The following is a 12,932-nucleotide window of genomic DNA, read 5'->3' on the forward strand; positions in this document are numbered from 1 at the left end:
AATATTTACATAGCTCTGCTCTTTTTTAACTGCTTGCCGACCGACTCTTGCCGATATACGTCGGCAGAAGGACTCTGTCCGCAGGGATACCCGCGATCGTCTCACGGAGAGGAAGAACGGGCAAATGCTGATGTAGACGAGCATTCCCCGTTCTGCCTAGTGACAGGACGCTGATCACAGCTCCCTGTAATCGGAAGCGGTGATCAGTGTTGTGTCACACATAGCCCAGCCCCCCACAGTTGGAATCACTCCCTAGGACACACTTAACCCCTTCACTGCCCCCTAGTGGTTAACCCCTTCACTGCCCCCTAGTGGTTAACCCCTTCACTGCCAGTCACATTTACACAGTAAATGCATTTGCAGCGCCAAAGGTGTCCGATCTGTCCGCCATAATGTCGCAGTCACGATAAAAATCGCTGATCGCTGCCATTACTAGTAAAAAGAAAAATTAATAAAAATGCCATAAAAATATCCCCTATTTATTTGTAGATGCTATAACTTTTGCGCAAACCAATCAATAAACACTTATTGCGATTTTTTTTTTTTTTTTTTACCAAAAATATGTAGTAGAATACGTATCGGCCTAAACTTAGGAAAAAACTTTTTTTAATATATTTTTTGGGGATGTTTATTATAGCAAAAAGTAAAAAATAATGCGTTTTTTCCCAAAATTGATGCTATTCTGTTTTATAGCGCAAAAAAATAAAAACGCAGAGGTGATCAAATACCAAAAGAAAGCTCTATTTGTGGGGAAAAAAAGGACGTCAATTTTGTTTAGGAACCAGGTTGCACAACCGCGCAATTGTCAGTTAAAGCGACGCAGTGCCGAATCGCAAAACGTGCTGGTCCGGGGCTTAAGTTTAATAAAATAAAGCCCTTCAAAAGAAATAATACATTTGTTAGAGCAGAAGCCAAAATTACTCTCAAACAAAATCATATGAGTTAGTCAAGTGCATATAAAGTAGTATAGATCAAAACCTTATGAGGCATGTCCTGAATAGTAGTAATCTAAAATTTGAGTCCTAACTGATACAAGTTTATTGTGCATTGTTGACCATTTTAAAAGAACGTACATAACACTTTTTTTTTCACTACCACATTGGTTAATGGTATTAGTAGTTGCTGCAGTTAACAGACTTAAAGACAGGAAAGTCTAACTTGTTCTTCAATGATTATCTACCAGGAGAACTTGTGGCCTTAAAGAAAGTGCGTCTAGATAACGAGAAGGAGGGCTTCCCTATTACTGCTATCCGGGAGATAAAAATTCTTCGACAGCTCATCCATCGCAGTGTTGTCAATATGAAAGAGATTGTTACTGACAAGCAAGATGCACTGGACTTTAAGAAAGACAAAGGTGACTTCCCAGAAGAATCGCTATCCTCATGTGGTTGCTCATTATTTGCTCAGGATTTCTGTTGTAACACTGTTTCTGTGTTTTAGGTGCCTTTTACTTGGTGTTTGAATATATGGACCATGACCTGATGGGTCTCCTGGAGTCTGGGCTGGTGCAGTTTTCAGAAGACCACATAAAGTCATTTATGAAACAACTTATGGAAGGATTAGATTACTGTCACAAGAAGAATTTCCTGCACAGAGACATCAAGTGTTCAAATATCCTGCTGAATAACAGGTGACAATTAGTAAGGTATGATTTCTCAAACAGCTAATTGTGTGTAGAGGTCAAAACTCACATTGTGTTCTTTTTACAGTGGGCAGATTAAGCTGGCAGATTTTGGACTGGCAAGGCTATACAACTCAGAAGAAAGGTAATCGAGAACTGAATTTGTTACTCTGTACTGTTTTGTTTGATAACACATCATGAGCAAATTCAGAATAACATTAGAGTTTAAAGTATATATGTATAACGATTTTCATTTTGTTGTGTTCAACTTATTCGTTTTTAATGTTGCATTCTAAAATGTATTGAAACTTTTGACTTCATGCGAACAGTGGGAGTCCTCTCACTGGCAGTTAAAGGTGAAGAGCAAAGTGAAAATCATTTCAGCATTAGAGGTTCTTTCTTAAGCTTGATCATATTGCATACACCAATGTTGGATGTGGAAATTAATTAGATGGCACACAATGACAGTTCAGTCAGATGGCCAAGTTAAAGCGGTAAACAAATATTTGGAGCCTCAGAGAATGGGAGTCTCAGTAGCTAAGGAATTCATGAACTGGCTACACAGAAAAGGACACATTTTTTACGGGTAGAACATTTATTACAAATGCCTGAAAGATATTTTCTTCTCACACTGCCATATCTCTGAAAAACATAGTGAAATACCTTGAGGTTGTTTGTACTGAAATAGCAGTGCTTTTCTCTGTCCTATTCATTGTTAAAATCTTTGTGTGATTACTGCAGATTTATAGGTTGTTAGAAAGCATTTAATTTGTGTCAATGGCCCTATGTATTCTTTGTTGGCTATTGACAGTAATGCCGGGTACACACGGGCTGAATATTGGGCGAAATCAGTTGGTACGGTAAAAACCAGCCGACGTTCAGCCTGTGTACAGCTCCCTGTCTGACAGAAGCTGGTATCACGACTGGCTTCTCTTGAGCGGGCATGTTGGAAAACCAGCATCCGATCAGCATCCGATTAACGCCGACAGCCAATGGCTGCGAGTGCTGACTTGTGTGTTCTGGTGGGGGGGTTGGCGTTACCGTTCCCTTAACATCACTTCTATTAGTACAGTGACCTGTCAGGATGCTTTATGCACCATGTATGAAATGTCTTCACAGAATTTAACCTAAAATACTTAATTACTCAGTACAGGACACATGCGGTTTATTCATAAACTATAGGTAATAGGCTACAATGATTGGACACTGGCAAACTTTTGAGAACATGCACCCCTCGGCTACCTCACAAACCTATCCAACGACGCAAGTTCTCAGTTTTTCGTTAGTGTCTGAAGATGATGGACCTCTCCTTCACTAGGAAACCAGCTTCACTAGTTTATTATTTTATCTTATTTTCTTAGAATTCTTTAATCAACCCTTACTGTTTTCTAATGCCTACACAGAAGCAGTGTAACCGGATCGTTGCAACCCTCAGTAAAACCTTGGAAACCTGAAAGGATTTTCACTTCCTCAAAAATCCTTGAACTCTATCCATTGCAAAAAAAATGAGCTATTACAGTTTATCTTGCTGTCTGTATCTTAAACAGACATATCCCTGTACCTATTGAAAATATTCTTATCTCTCAAAGATTCTGCTGGTAGAAAATTTGAAAGCTCTCTTTATTCTGGCAGGCCCAGCCCTGCAACCAGCTCTTGCTGCTATTTCTGTATGTCAAACTGCAGCTAACAGGACTGGGACAATGAATAACCAACTCAATCCCATGCTCTCTTACGTTCATTGACGGACACATCATCCTTCATTATCAACTATAGGGTTATATCGCCACATACAGGAGGACACTAGGGAGAAAAAGAAACTCAGCACTGACTATGGGCAGTCCTGGCTGATACAAACCCCCTTTCTGCATAGGCATCTAGTTCTTTGTGCGTAGTGTTGGAGTAGAGACCTAGCTCTACGCTGGGACCTCTGTTTCCATAGCTTTTTTCTCCCTTTTTTCTTTGGATTTTTTATCCCTGCGGAGATCTTCCATCAAAAGCCGGACTGGGTAATGGGCTGGATAATCTAGATCCAGTGGTCACCCCAGTTGGGCCACAGAGTGCGTGCAGACCTTTAGCTTAACGCTGGGTCTGCCGTGACAAAACCCCATCCCGGACTGGGGCGGGCCAGCGAGTTAAATGTCTTGCATGGATATGATTGGGCACCAATAGTCTGTGTCACGGATTTACCCTGGCTGACAGCCCCCCATTGTGGTGGTGGGGAGGTTCTGTCTCTGGAGTGTTACCCGCAACTCCGTGGATCGGTAAGATGCCCTCCTGGGGCACGGGTACTCCCTGGCGTGGTCTGCCCCTTAGTCCCCCATCCCTCTTCAGGTCTTTCCCTACTAATAATCCCTCTATAATCTGGGGCACATGGCATGGGGCTGGGTCCTTTTCCACTGATTTTCCTGGATCCCAGCTGTGTCAGTGGTGTAGGTGGAGGGATGCCGGGCTGTGTGCGCCCATGGCTCTCTCCCTCAGGGATGGACCATATTCGTGCCCCTGGATGGACAGGCAGCCCCCTGATCGAAGTTAGGGTCCATTGGTACCTGGCTGCATGCTGCCTGTGCGCCCTTCCGTCTCCCCTTCTGGTTTGCTGGAGCACTTGGAGGTTGCTATGTCGGGCGGACATTAAGTCCTATGACTATTGTGTCCTATAACCATTGTGTCCTATAACCATTGTATGGGCTTGGGTTGCTGGACAGGTAAGGGGTGGGGACATTCCTGACTCCCCTCCTTGCCTGGGGCATCTGCTTGTGTCCTCCTGTGGGTGTGCTTATCACGTGGTCGGGCTGTCCACAACTTTAGGCCGTGGCTTTGCGGCCTCCTGGTCCAGGATGTGGCACCGCCATTTTGACTCTGGGCAGCGCCCTCTGTTCCATGCTGCTGCCGAGGTAGGGCCGGCTGCGGTCACGATCTTGCTTCGGGGCATTTGCCCTTACTCTCCTGCCTCGTGTGACCTGGATGTTGACAGAGGGCGGAAGGAGTTTCATGACAAGAAGCAAGAGGAACAGTGCGTCTCAGGCTATAGTTTTACTGCTTGTCACTTTGGCCAGCGCTGTACAAGTCAGCCTGACACTGCTGCCCTCACCCCTGTTTTCAGGGAGTGCTTAATCTTCACCATGCTGTCTGGGGGGCTGTGACCAAATCCAGCTGAGAGCCGATGCATTCCACAGCTCCTTGTATGCACTGACAGCCAGAGGTGAGCTCCTCTCTGAATGTTTACCTCATGTCATGCATCCCAGGACTGGGGGTCCACAGCACCGCGTTATACTGGATCCACGCATATGCTGGCACTGTAGTGCTCCAGTTGCTGTTGTTGATTATCTAGTTCATGTCACAGCCTAACGGCTGCCAGGTTGGGAGGAGAATAATGGCATTTCCACTGAAGATGCACAATTTGGGTTCAGTTTTAGGCTCCTCACTGGCCCCTTGCTGATCCTGCTCCGAAGTTCAGTGTAGGCACGGTAGGCACTGTGTTGTCCTCCTCTGCAGTCCTGTAGTGTTGGGATGCTGGTAATCATCCCTGTTTCCCCTGATAGCGGGGATGTGCCCCCTGCTGCATTGTGCGCACAGGCGCTGGTAGACGCACTTTTCACCTCCATGCAGGGAACATTAAAAAGTGGGGATACAGTGAGGGCTCTAGTAAGTAGCCGTCCTCCCGCCCAGCCACTGTCTGGGAAAATGGTGGACCAAATGGCTTTTAGGTGTGTGTATAGGCACCTTTGGAGGGTGTGCTCCCAGCTCTATGTCTCGGCGCAGGTGCCTAGGCAAGTCCCTTCGCTTGCATATGGTCCGCTGTCCAGGTCGACAAACAAGTGCTTTGTTGGATGCCATCATCAGGGACCTTAATGGCAAAAATGCCATCCCCCCCATAGCCTAAGCAGATGCAAGGGACCTGATTCTGGTTCTCTGTCCTTCAAAAGCCTCCTTTTTAAAATATTAGGGATTTTTCCTTGCTTGCTCTGTCCCAGATGTGGCCTTTTAAGTGGCTATCAACGGCCTTGTCTTGTGGGTCTCCTTATTTTGTGATGCATAAGGATGAGGTGGTTCTCCATCCATGACCTTCTTTTCTTCTGAACATAGTCTTACTTTCATTTAAAGAGGAATTTCTCTTCCCTTTGTCCTCGCCCGTCGCCTCCTAACGAGTTTGCCTTGCATGCCATACATGTAGTTTGGGCAATTCAGATGTATTTGTCTGCTACAAAGTCTTTTCAGAGGTTTGATTCCTTTTTTTTTTTTTTTTTTTTTTTTTTTGTTTTGTTTTTTTTTTCTCTGCTACCATTTTCAGATGGATTAGGCAGACGTTGGTGCAAGCTTATGCCATTAAGGGTTAGGTTCCTCCATTTCCCATCACAGCGCACTCTGCTAGGGCACATAGTGCCTCCTGGGTCTTCTGTCATCAGGCGTCTGTGTCTTGAATTTGCATTTGGATAAGGTGGATATCTTGGCGTCTTCGGACGCATATTTTGGCTGCACAGTGTTGCAGGCGGCTGTTAGAGGTTTCATCTGTTTCCTCCTGGGGGGCTCATTTTCTGGTTGAGCTCCTGGTGGCCTTGGTTTCCCACCCCTTAATTGTTGACACTGGAATTTTTTTCTTCTGACACTGCTTGTGACTAACTGGTTTGCCCGTGCAGCCAACATGTGCTTTGTATGTGTAGTGAGTAGAAAGGGTGTATATAACATTTTTTACTTCCGGTGGGTTTGATTTCCATATTCTGAGTATGACTAGTTTAGTCACTAAGAATAGATGGGTGGTGAATTGTCTTAATGATGGTGGAATATCCTCTATGCCTATATTTAGTAGGGCTAGGGAGGGGGAATCTCCCGTATTCTTCATATGTGTGGGCTATGGGGTAGAGTGGCAAGCCAGAAGCCTTTTCTTACGAAGGAAAAAGATATAAGCTTGGCTAAATTTTGCAAAAACACATTTGAAGTCTCCCAAAAGCATATGGGAAAATGTGTTTATGGTCTGATGAAACCAAGGTTGAACTTTTTGGCCATAACTCCAAAAGATATGTTTGGCGCAAAAACAACACTGGACGTCAACAAAAGAACACCATACCCACAGTGAAGCATGGTGGTGGCAGCATCATGCTTTGGGGCTGTTTTTCTTCAGCTGGATCAGGGGCCTTAGTCCAGGTAGAGGAAATTGAACAGTTCCAAATACCAGTCAATATTGACACAAAACCTTCAGGCTTCTGCTAGAAAGCTGAACATGAAGAACTTCATCTTTCAGCATGGCAGCTACCCAAAGCATACTGCCAAATCAACAAATGTATGGCTTAACCAGAAGAAGATTGAAGTTTTTGGAATGGCCCAGCCAGAGCCCAGACTTCAATCCGATTGAAAATCTGTGGAGTGATCTGAAGAGGGCTGTGCACAGGAGATGCCCTTGCAATCTGACCGATTTTTGGAGTGTTTTTGCAAAGAAGAGTGGGCAAATATTGCTAAGTCAAGATTGGCAGATCCTCAAGCAATGAGATAGGCAGTCAGAACATCAGGGTTCATAATTTTCAAATGTATAAACTATAGTTGTAGATTTTGTAACTTATACACAGACAATATACACATTTGTTTTTCTTTATCCTACATCATGAGACACAGAACATCTTCAGTCAGGTTATTATGCTGCTACCTTCAGGTGATTGGACACAAGACAGTCTCCACCCAGGCATAACCCCTCCACTGGAGTACTCCAGTGGAGTGGTACCTGAACCTCGCACTGTAAGTACACACTTACAGTGCATGTAATAGGTTGGCACTGGATCCTGCACAACAGGACTCTGTGCATTGATATATATATATATATATATATATATATATATAGTGTTATGCGGACCGCTAAGGTAGTATATGTTCTGGAGTAACCCCTAAGCTGCAGCATATGCCTTAGCCTGGTGAAACCCCCTCATGGAGTAAAAATGGTTTATGTTCATTTTTACATTGTTTCACTGTGTTGAACTTGTACAAGAAGCTCCTGAGATAGGGGGGCAGTCTGGGTAGCTCTTCGCCCTCTGGCCGAAGGCGGGCAGGAAGCTTCCTCTCAGCCCCTGCATTCTCTTTATACTGGCTGAGTTATGGGCAAGGTGCAGCTTAGCCAGCAATCTCATAGTAGGGGCAGAGTATTCCTAGCAGTGAGTATCTCAGGGACACCGCTTCCTGGAGGGAGGGCACAGAGCAGGACCACAGGTAGCTGCAGAACATAGTTTTGTGGGACCACAGGTCGCAGTACAGCCTGGTGCTGTAGGATAGCAAGTCACAGCAGAACCTTACTGTGTGGGACTTCAAGTTGCTGCAGAATTTTACTGTGTGGGAATAAAGCTTGCAGCATAACTTTACTGTGTGGGAATACGGGTCGCAGTAGGACCTTACTGTGTGAGACGCACAGGTCACAGCAAGTATGCAGAGAGACAGTGTTTTTTTGTGGGGGCCGCAGGGCATGTGCAGACTGTATAGGGTTCCTGTTCCCTGAAAGGTTACCGGTGCATCTGTGTTTTTTGTTTGACACTGTGCCTCTTGTCTGATGTGGACTACTGAACATAAGCATGGGTCGTTGTATGTCTGTTAGTCAGCAGGCAAATGTCTCACGGATGGCAGAGAGGAGGGGATGGTGGAGGAGTGGGCTCCCAAAGACTTACACATACTGTAGCAACAGTTTTCTGGAATGCTTGCTGGCTTGGACCTCCTGGGTCGCAAATGAAGGTGTTCCCCCTCTCTTTCCTCCTTTTTACAGAGCAGGAACCAGTGGAGGATGAGGTGGAGGAAGACCAGCATGTTCCAGTGGAAGTGAAGGTAGAATAATTCTTATCAGAGGCATCTACTCCGGAAGAACCTTAGGGGGTCGGAGTTATCTCAGACCCAAAAAAGGCCTTCGACTTTTTTCATCAAAGGTGTTTGAACTCCCAGTTCTTCACTGCAAAGGTTACAGGATTGGGATCATGGTGTCCCCTAAGCATCCTTCACCCCTCCCTGTGCACTGTATTTAATGGAAATTTTGTACTTGCACTGGGCTGACCTTGACAAGGCGTTCATTTTGCCAAAGAGGCTGGCTCAGCAATATGCCATTGATAGTGCATCAACTAAGAAATGGGGTATTCCTTAGGTGGATACAGCATTCTCTTATATCTTTAGGATCCTCATGTGCCCAGTGGACAAGGTCTCGGATTTAAGGATGCCTTGGAAAGGCCTCATTTTGTGCTGGTGGGGTAAGTTTTATAACTGGCAATTGTGGCAGTTGACATGTGTCCAAGCCTTAAGTTGTTTGCTCACCTTATGAACAAAAAAGGAATTCTTTTAGTGGAGATGCAAAATCGAGCGGCAACATGGAGGATTTTCTATGTGCTTTAGATTCTTAGTGGACACATTTAGGGACTTCATACAACAGCTTTTGTGTCTTGGGGTCTTAACTGTACACATGCACAAGATCTTATGGCTGAAGTGTTGATCAGAGGAATTGCCAAGCAAGAAACATGTGAAACATTTACCTTTTCATTGGAATAATTGTTTGCTCCTACCAGAATGATTTCTTCCAGCATATGTCTCTGGGTACTCTGTTACCACTTCAAAACATTTTCTTTAGTTTTGGATAGAGTGGAGAGGGATAAGAACCCCTGTCAGTTTTTGTTGCTGTCTGTGCCCCCATTAGGAAGATTCACCCTCTCCATTTGTCCTGTTTAGAATTAGCAGTGAAAGTTAAAGAAAATCCTACTTTTTGGGTTGTCCCCAGAAAAGAAATAGAGGGAAAATCTTCCAATGGGTGTACTAGTTCTGGTGGCTTAGGGGTCCCCAATGGATTCCTTTATTTGCAAGGATTTCATCTCACTTCCTGTTTTGGCTATGAGACAGGAAGTAAAGGTAAATCTCGCCAGTGGTGCACAGATGGCAAAAAATAAACCAACCGTGGTTATAACTCTCCCTTACTCCTAAATGGAAAACGTGTTGCCTATAGCTCTACTTTAAGCCTACGATTCAAAGACATACTGCTGCTCCTACTTCAAAACAGTGTTCCCTTTGTCAATCTCAGGCATTGGGCTTCAGACCAGTAATGCCAGGCCTAGTTGCAAACGAACCCATGGACTTCTGATTTTGCTAATCCAAGGAACAAGCCCTCTTCACAATTAAGGGGCTTCCCCACATGTTAAGGTAAGGAGATGTTTGTAGGCCTTCATGGATATTTGGCAGGGAAAGATTGCAGACAAATGAGTCCGCAATATAGAGCTTTGCTGCTGCAAGCTGGAATTAGGAGCTTTCTTCCCCTGCACTTTATGGCTTCAAATGTTTTCCTTTGCATTCACAAAAAGTTGTTTTCCTGCAAGCTCTCGATCATCTTGTCTCATGGAGTGATCATTTTGGTTCCAAAGGGCATTAGGTTTCGCAGGTTCTACTCCAAACCTTTTAATGGTTCAGAAACCAAAAGTTCGGGTCATATTTTAGACTCAGAAGGTTTCTACAAGTGCAGAAGTTCCAGATGGAATTGATGTGGTCAGTGGTGACCTCACTCCAGCAGGGAGCTTTTCTGGCATCAGTGGATATCCAAGATGCTTACCTGTATGTTCTGACCTTTCCTCCTCACCAAATGTTTTTTCAGCTTGTGGTCGAAGGTCACCAGTTTGTTTTTGGCTATGCCATTTGACCTGTCCACAGTTCGCGGAGTGTTTGCAGTTTTGGCTCCGGTTCTGAGCCTCTGTACCCAGAGTAGCCCTGTTATAGGATATGTGGACAACTTCTGAGGGAGCAATTCTGCTGCACTGCTGTGTCTCATGTGGTGCACAATCTGGAGAGGTTCAAATAGGCTCTGAATTTGCAAAAGTTGGTATATTGGATGATTTAGAAATATTTAGGCCTGACCCTGGATACCATGTAGCCGAGAGTAATACTTCCTTTGGTCAGATGTCTTGCTTGAGATGCCAAATCCCTCGAATCAATTGTAAAAAAATAAGAAAAAATAAAGCGGCCACCTTTGAGACAGTGCCCTTTGCTTGGTGTTCATTTCAAGTCCCTACAATGGAATATCTTAGCGGCATGGAAAACGGGGCGCAGTCTTTGGATTGATTGATAAAAAACCCATCACAAGATTGAAGATAGGAAAAATCGTTCCTAGCCTTATCTTGGATGGACCAGACAACAGACGCCAGTCGTCAGCCTGATGAACTGGGTTGGCGTTTTGGAAATCTCTCGGGCAAGAAGGATTCCCGCAGGAAAGGTCGTTGCTCACCACTAGCCTGGAATTGAGGGCGATTCACTTTGCTCTATGCCCTACTACGTTGCTCAGTGCAGCTCAAGGCAATTTCTTAAATGGACTAGTCTCGTGGTTCTCAACTCCTGTCATCAGAACCCACTAACAGGCCAGATTTTTTGTTTTACCTTGGAGATGCTGACTCGAATATTGCAATCACTGAGCAGCAAATTATATCACCTGTGATGTATTTCAGTCATCGTGCAGACCTGGCCTGTTAGTGGGTCCTGAGGACAGGTGTTGAGAAACATTGGACTAGTCGGACAACGCCACGGCAATGGTGTGCATAACTCGACAAGGAGCTACCAGATGTCTGGTTGCTCAGGAGGAAGTGGATCTCAGACTGTCTTTGGAGGAACTCCCTGTTCCCGCACTGTCCACAATCCACATTCCAGGTATGGCATTTTGGCAAGTGGATTTTCTCCTCCATCAACTGCAGTCTCCTAGGGGTGTGGTCTGGTGACACCATAAGACCAGTTCTCCTTCATTTATGCCTTGTCTGCTTGACAGGACACGAGTGAATGGAACCAACCTTCTAAAGCTGGCCATATGGATCAAAATTCTACTTCAGCTGACAGCTAGACAAAGTTCGAGTGGGCTTATTGGAAATTTTTCTTGATCAGTGGCTGCAGCCAATAGGCTCACATCACAGGACACAGTGAACCCCACTCCTCTTGATTTGTGGTTCATGACTTTCTACAAAAACTGAAGGATTGCATAATTGAGAGGGGACTTCCTTTCTTGTTTTTTGGGTAGTGTCCTGTAGTTTTTAATAAAAAAATAAGAGTAAGGGAGGTTTCTGAGGGGGTGAGAAGCCTATGTTAAAACATGGACTTTTTTTTCTATTGGGTTATAGCTCTTTTACTGGAGAAGGTGTTGAATGTCATGTTTTTATTTTATTTTCCAGTCGCCCATACACAAATAAGGTGATAACACTGTGGTATCGACCGCCAGAACTGCTTCTAGGGGAGGAAAGGTATACCCCTGCCATAGATGTCTGGAGTTGTGGGTAAGTAACATTTGTGCAATTGTTTCCAGCATGGAGGTAATGTTGAGTTTTTGTTGGTATTCATTTTCTTTTTCCAGTGTGCGTACCTAAGCTAGATATGCATTAACCACTTGCCGGCTGCCTCACAACGATATACGTCGGCAGAATGGCACGGGCAGGCAGAATCACGTACCCAATCGGACACCCCCCCCCCGGTGCCCGAGGCGGTCGGCTTTTGTCCAGCGGCGATCGGAGGTGAGGGGGAGGCCATCCATTCGTGGCCCCCCCCCCCCCTCGCGATCGCCACCGGCCAATGAAATCATTCCTATGCTGCTGTATGGTAAACAGCAGCAAAGGAATTGATGTCATCTCTCCTTGGCTCGGCAGTTTCCGTTCCGGCGCCGAGGAGTGCAGAAGACTGCACTATGAGTGAAAACACACACACAGTAGAACATGCCAGGCACACAAAACACCCCCGATCGCCCCCCAATCACACCCCCCCCCCCCCCCCCCCCCGTCACACTGACACCAAGCTGTTTTTTTTTAATTTTTTCTGATTACTGCATGGTGTCAGTTTGTGACAGTTAGTGTGGTAGGGCAGTTAGGGTTAGCCCCCTTTAGGTCTAGGGTACCCCCCTAACCCCCCCTAATAAAGTTTTAACCCCTTGATCACCCCCCGTCACCAGTGTCACTAAGCGATCGTTTTTCTGATCGCTGTATTAGTGTCGCTGGTGACGCTAGTTAGGGAGGTAAATATTTAGGTTCACCGTCAGCGTTTTATAGCCCCAGGGACGCCCATATACTACCGAATAAAGGTTTTAACCCCTTGATTGCCCCCTAGTTAACCCTTTAACCACTGATCACCGTATAACCGTTACGGGTGACACTTGTTAGTTTATTTTTTATAGTGTCAGGGCACCCGCCGTTTATTACCAAATAAAAGTTTAGCCCCCTGATCGCCCGGCGGTGATATGCGTCTCCCCAGGCAGCGTCAGGTTAGCGCCAGTACCGCTAACACCCACGCACGCAGCATACACCTCCCTTAGTGGTATAGTATCTGAACGGATCAATATCTGATCCGATCAGAT

General features: G+C 45.3%; 1 protein-coding gene across 7 annotated transcripts in view; it reads left to right on the forward strand.

Moving 5' to 3' along the window:
• The window catches only part of CDK12 (cyclin dependent kinase 12), a 480,052-nt gene that overhangs the window by 123,716 nt on the left and 343,404 nt on the right, over positions 1-12,932 (forward strand). For all 7 annotated transcript variants that reach the window (XM_073608346.1, XM_073608342.1, XM_073608343.1 and 4 more), the window contains 4 exons: positions 1,184-1,354; positions 1,441-1,630; positions 1,710-1,766; positions 11,764-11,865. In XM_073608346.1, the coding sequence (XP_073464447.1) occupies positions 1,184-1,354; positions 1,441-1,630; positions 1,710-1,766; positions 11,764-11,865 (520 nt within the window). The remainder of the gene's footprint in view (positions 1-1,183; positions 1,355-1,440; positions 1,631-1,709; positions 1,767-11,763; positions 11,866-12,932) is intronic.

The sequence above is a fragment of the Aquarana catesbeiana genome, linkage group LG12 (assembly GCF_042186555.1).
Source record: "Aquarana catesbeiana isolate 2022-GZ linkage group LG12, ASM4218655v1, whole genome shotgun sequence".
NCBI lineage: Eukaryota > Metazoa > Chordata > Amphibia > Anura > Ranidae > Aquarana > Aquarana catesbeiana.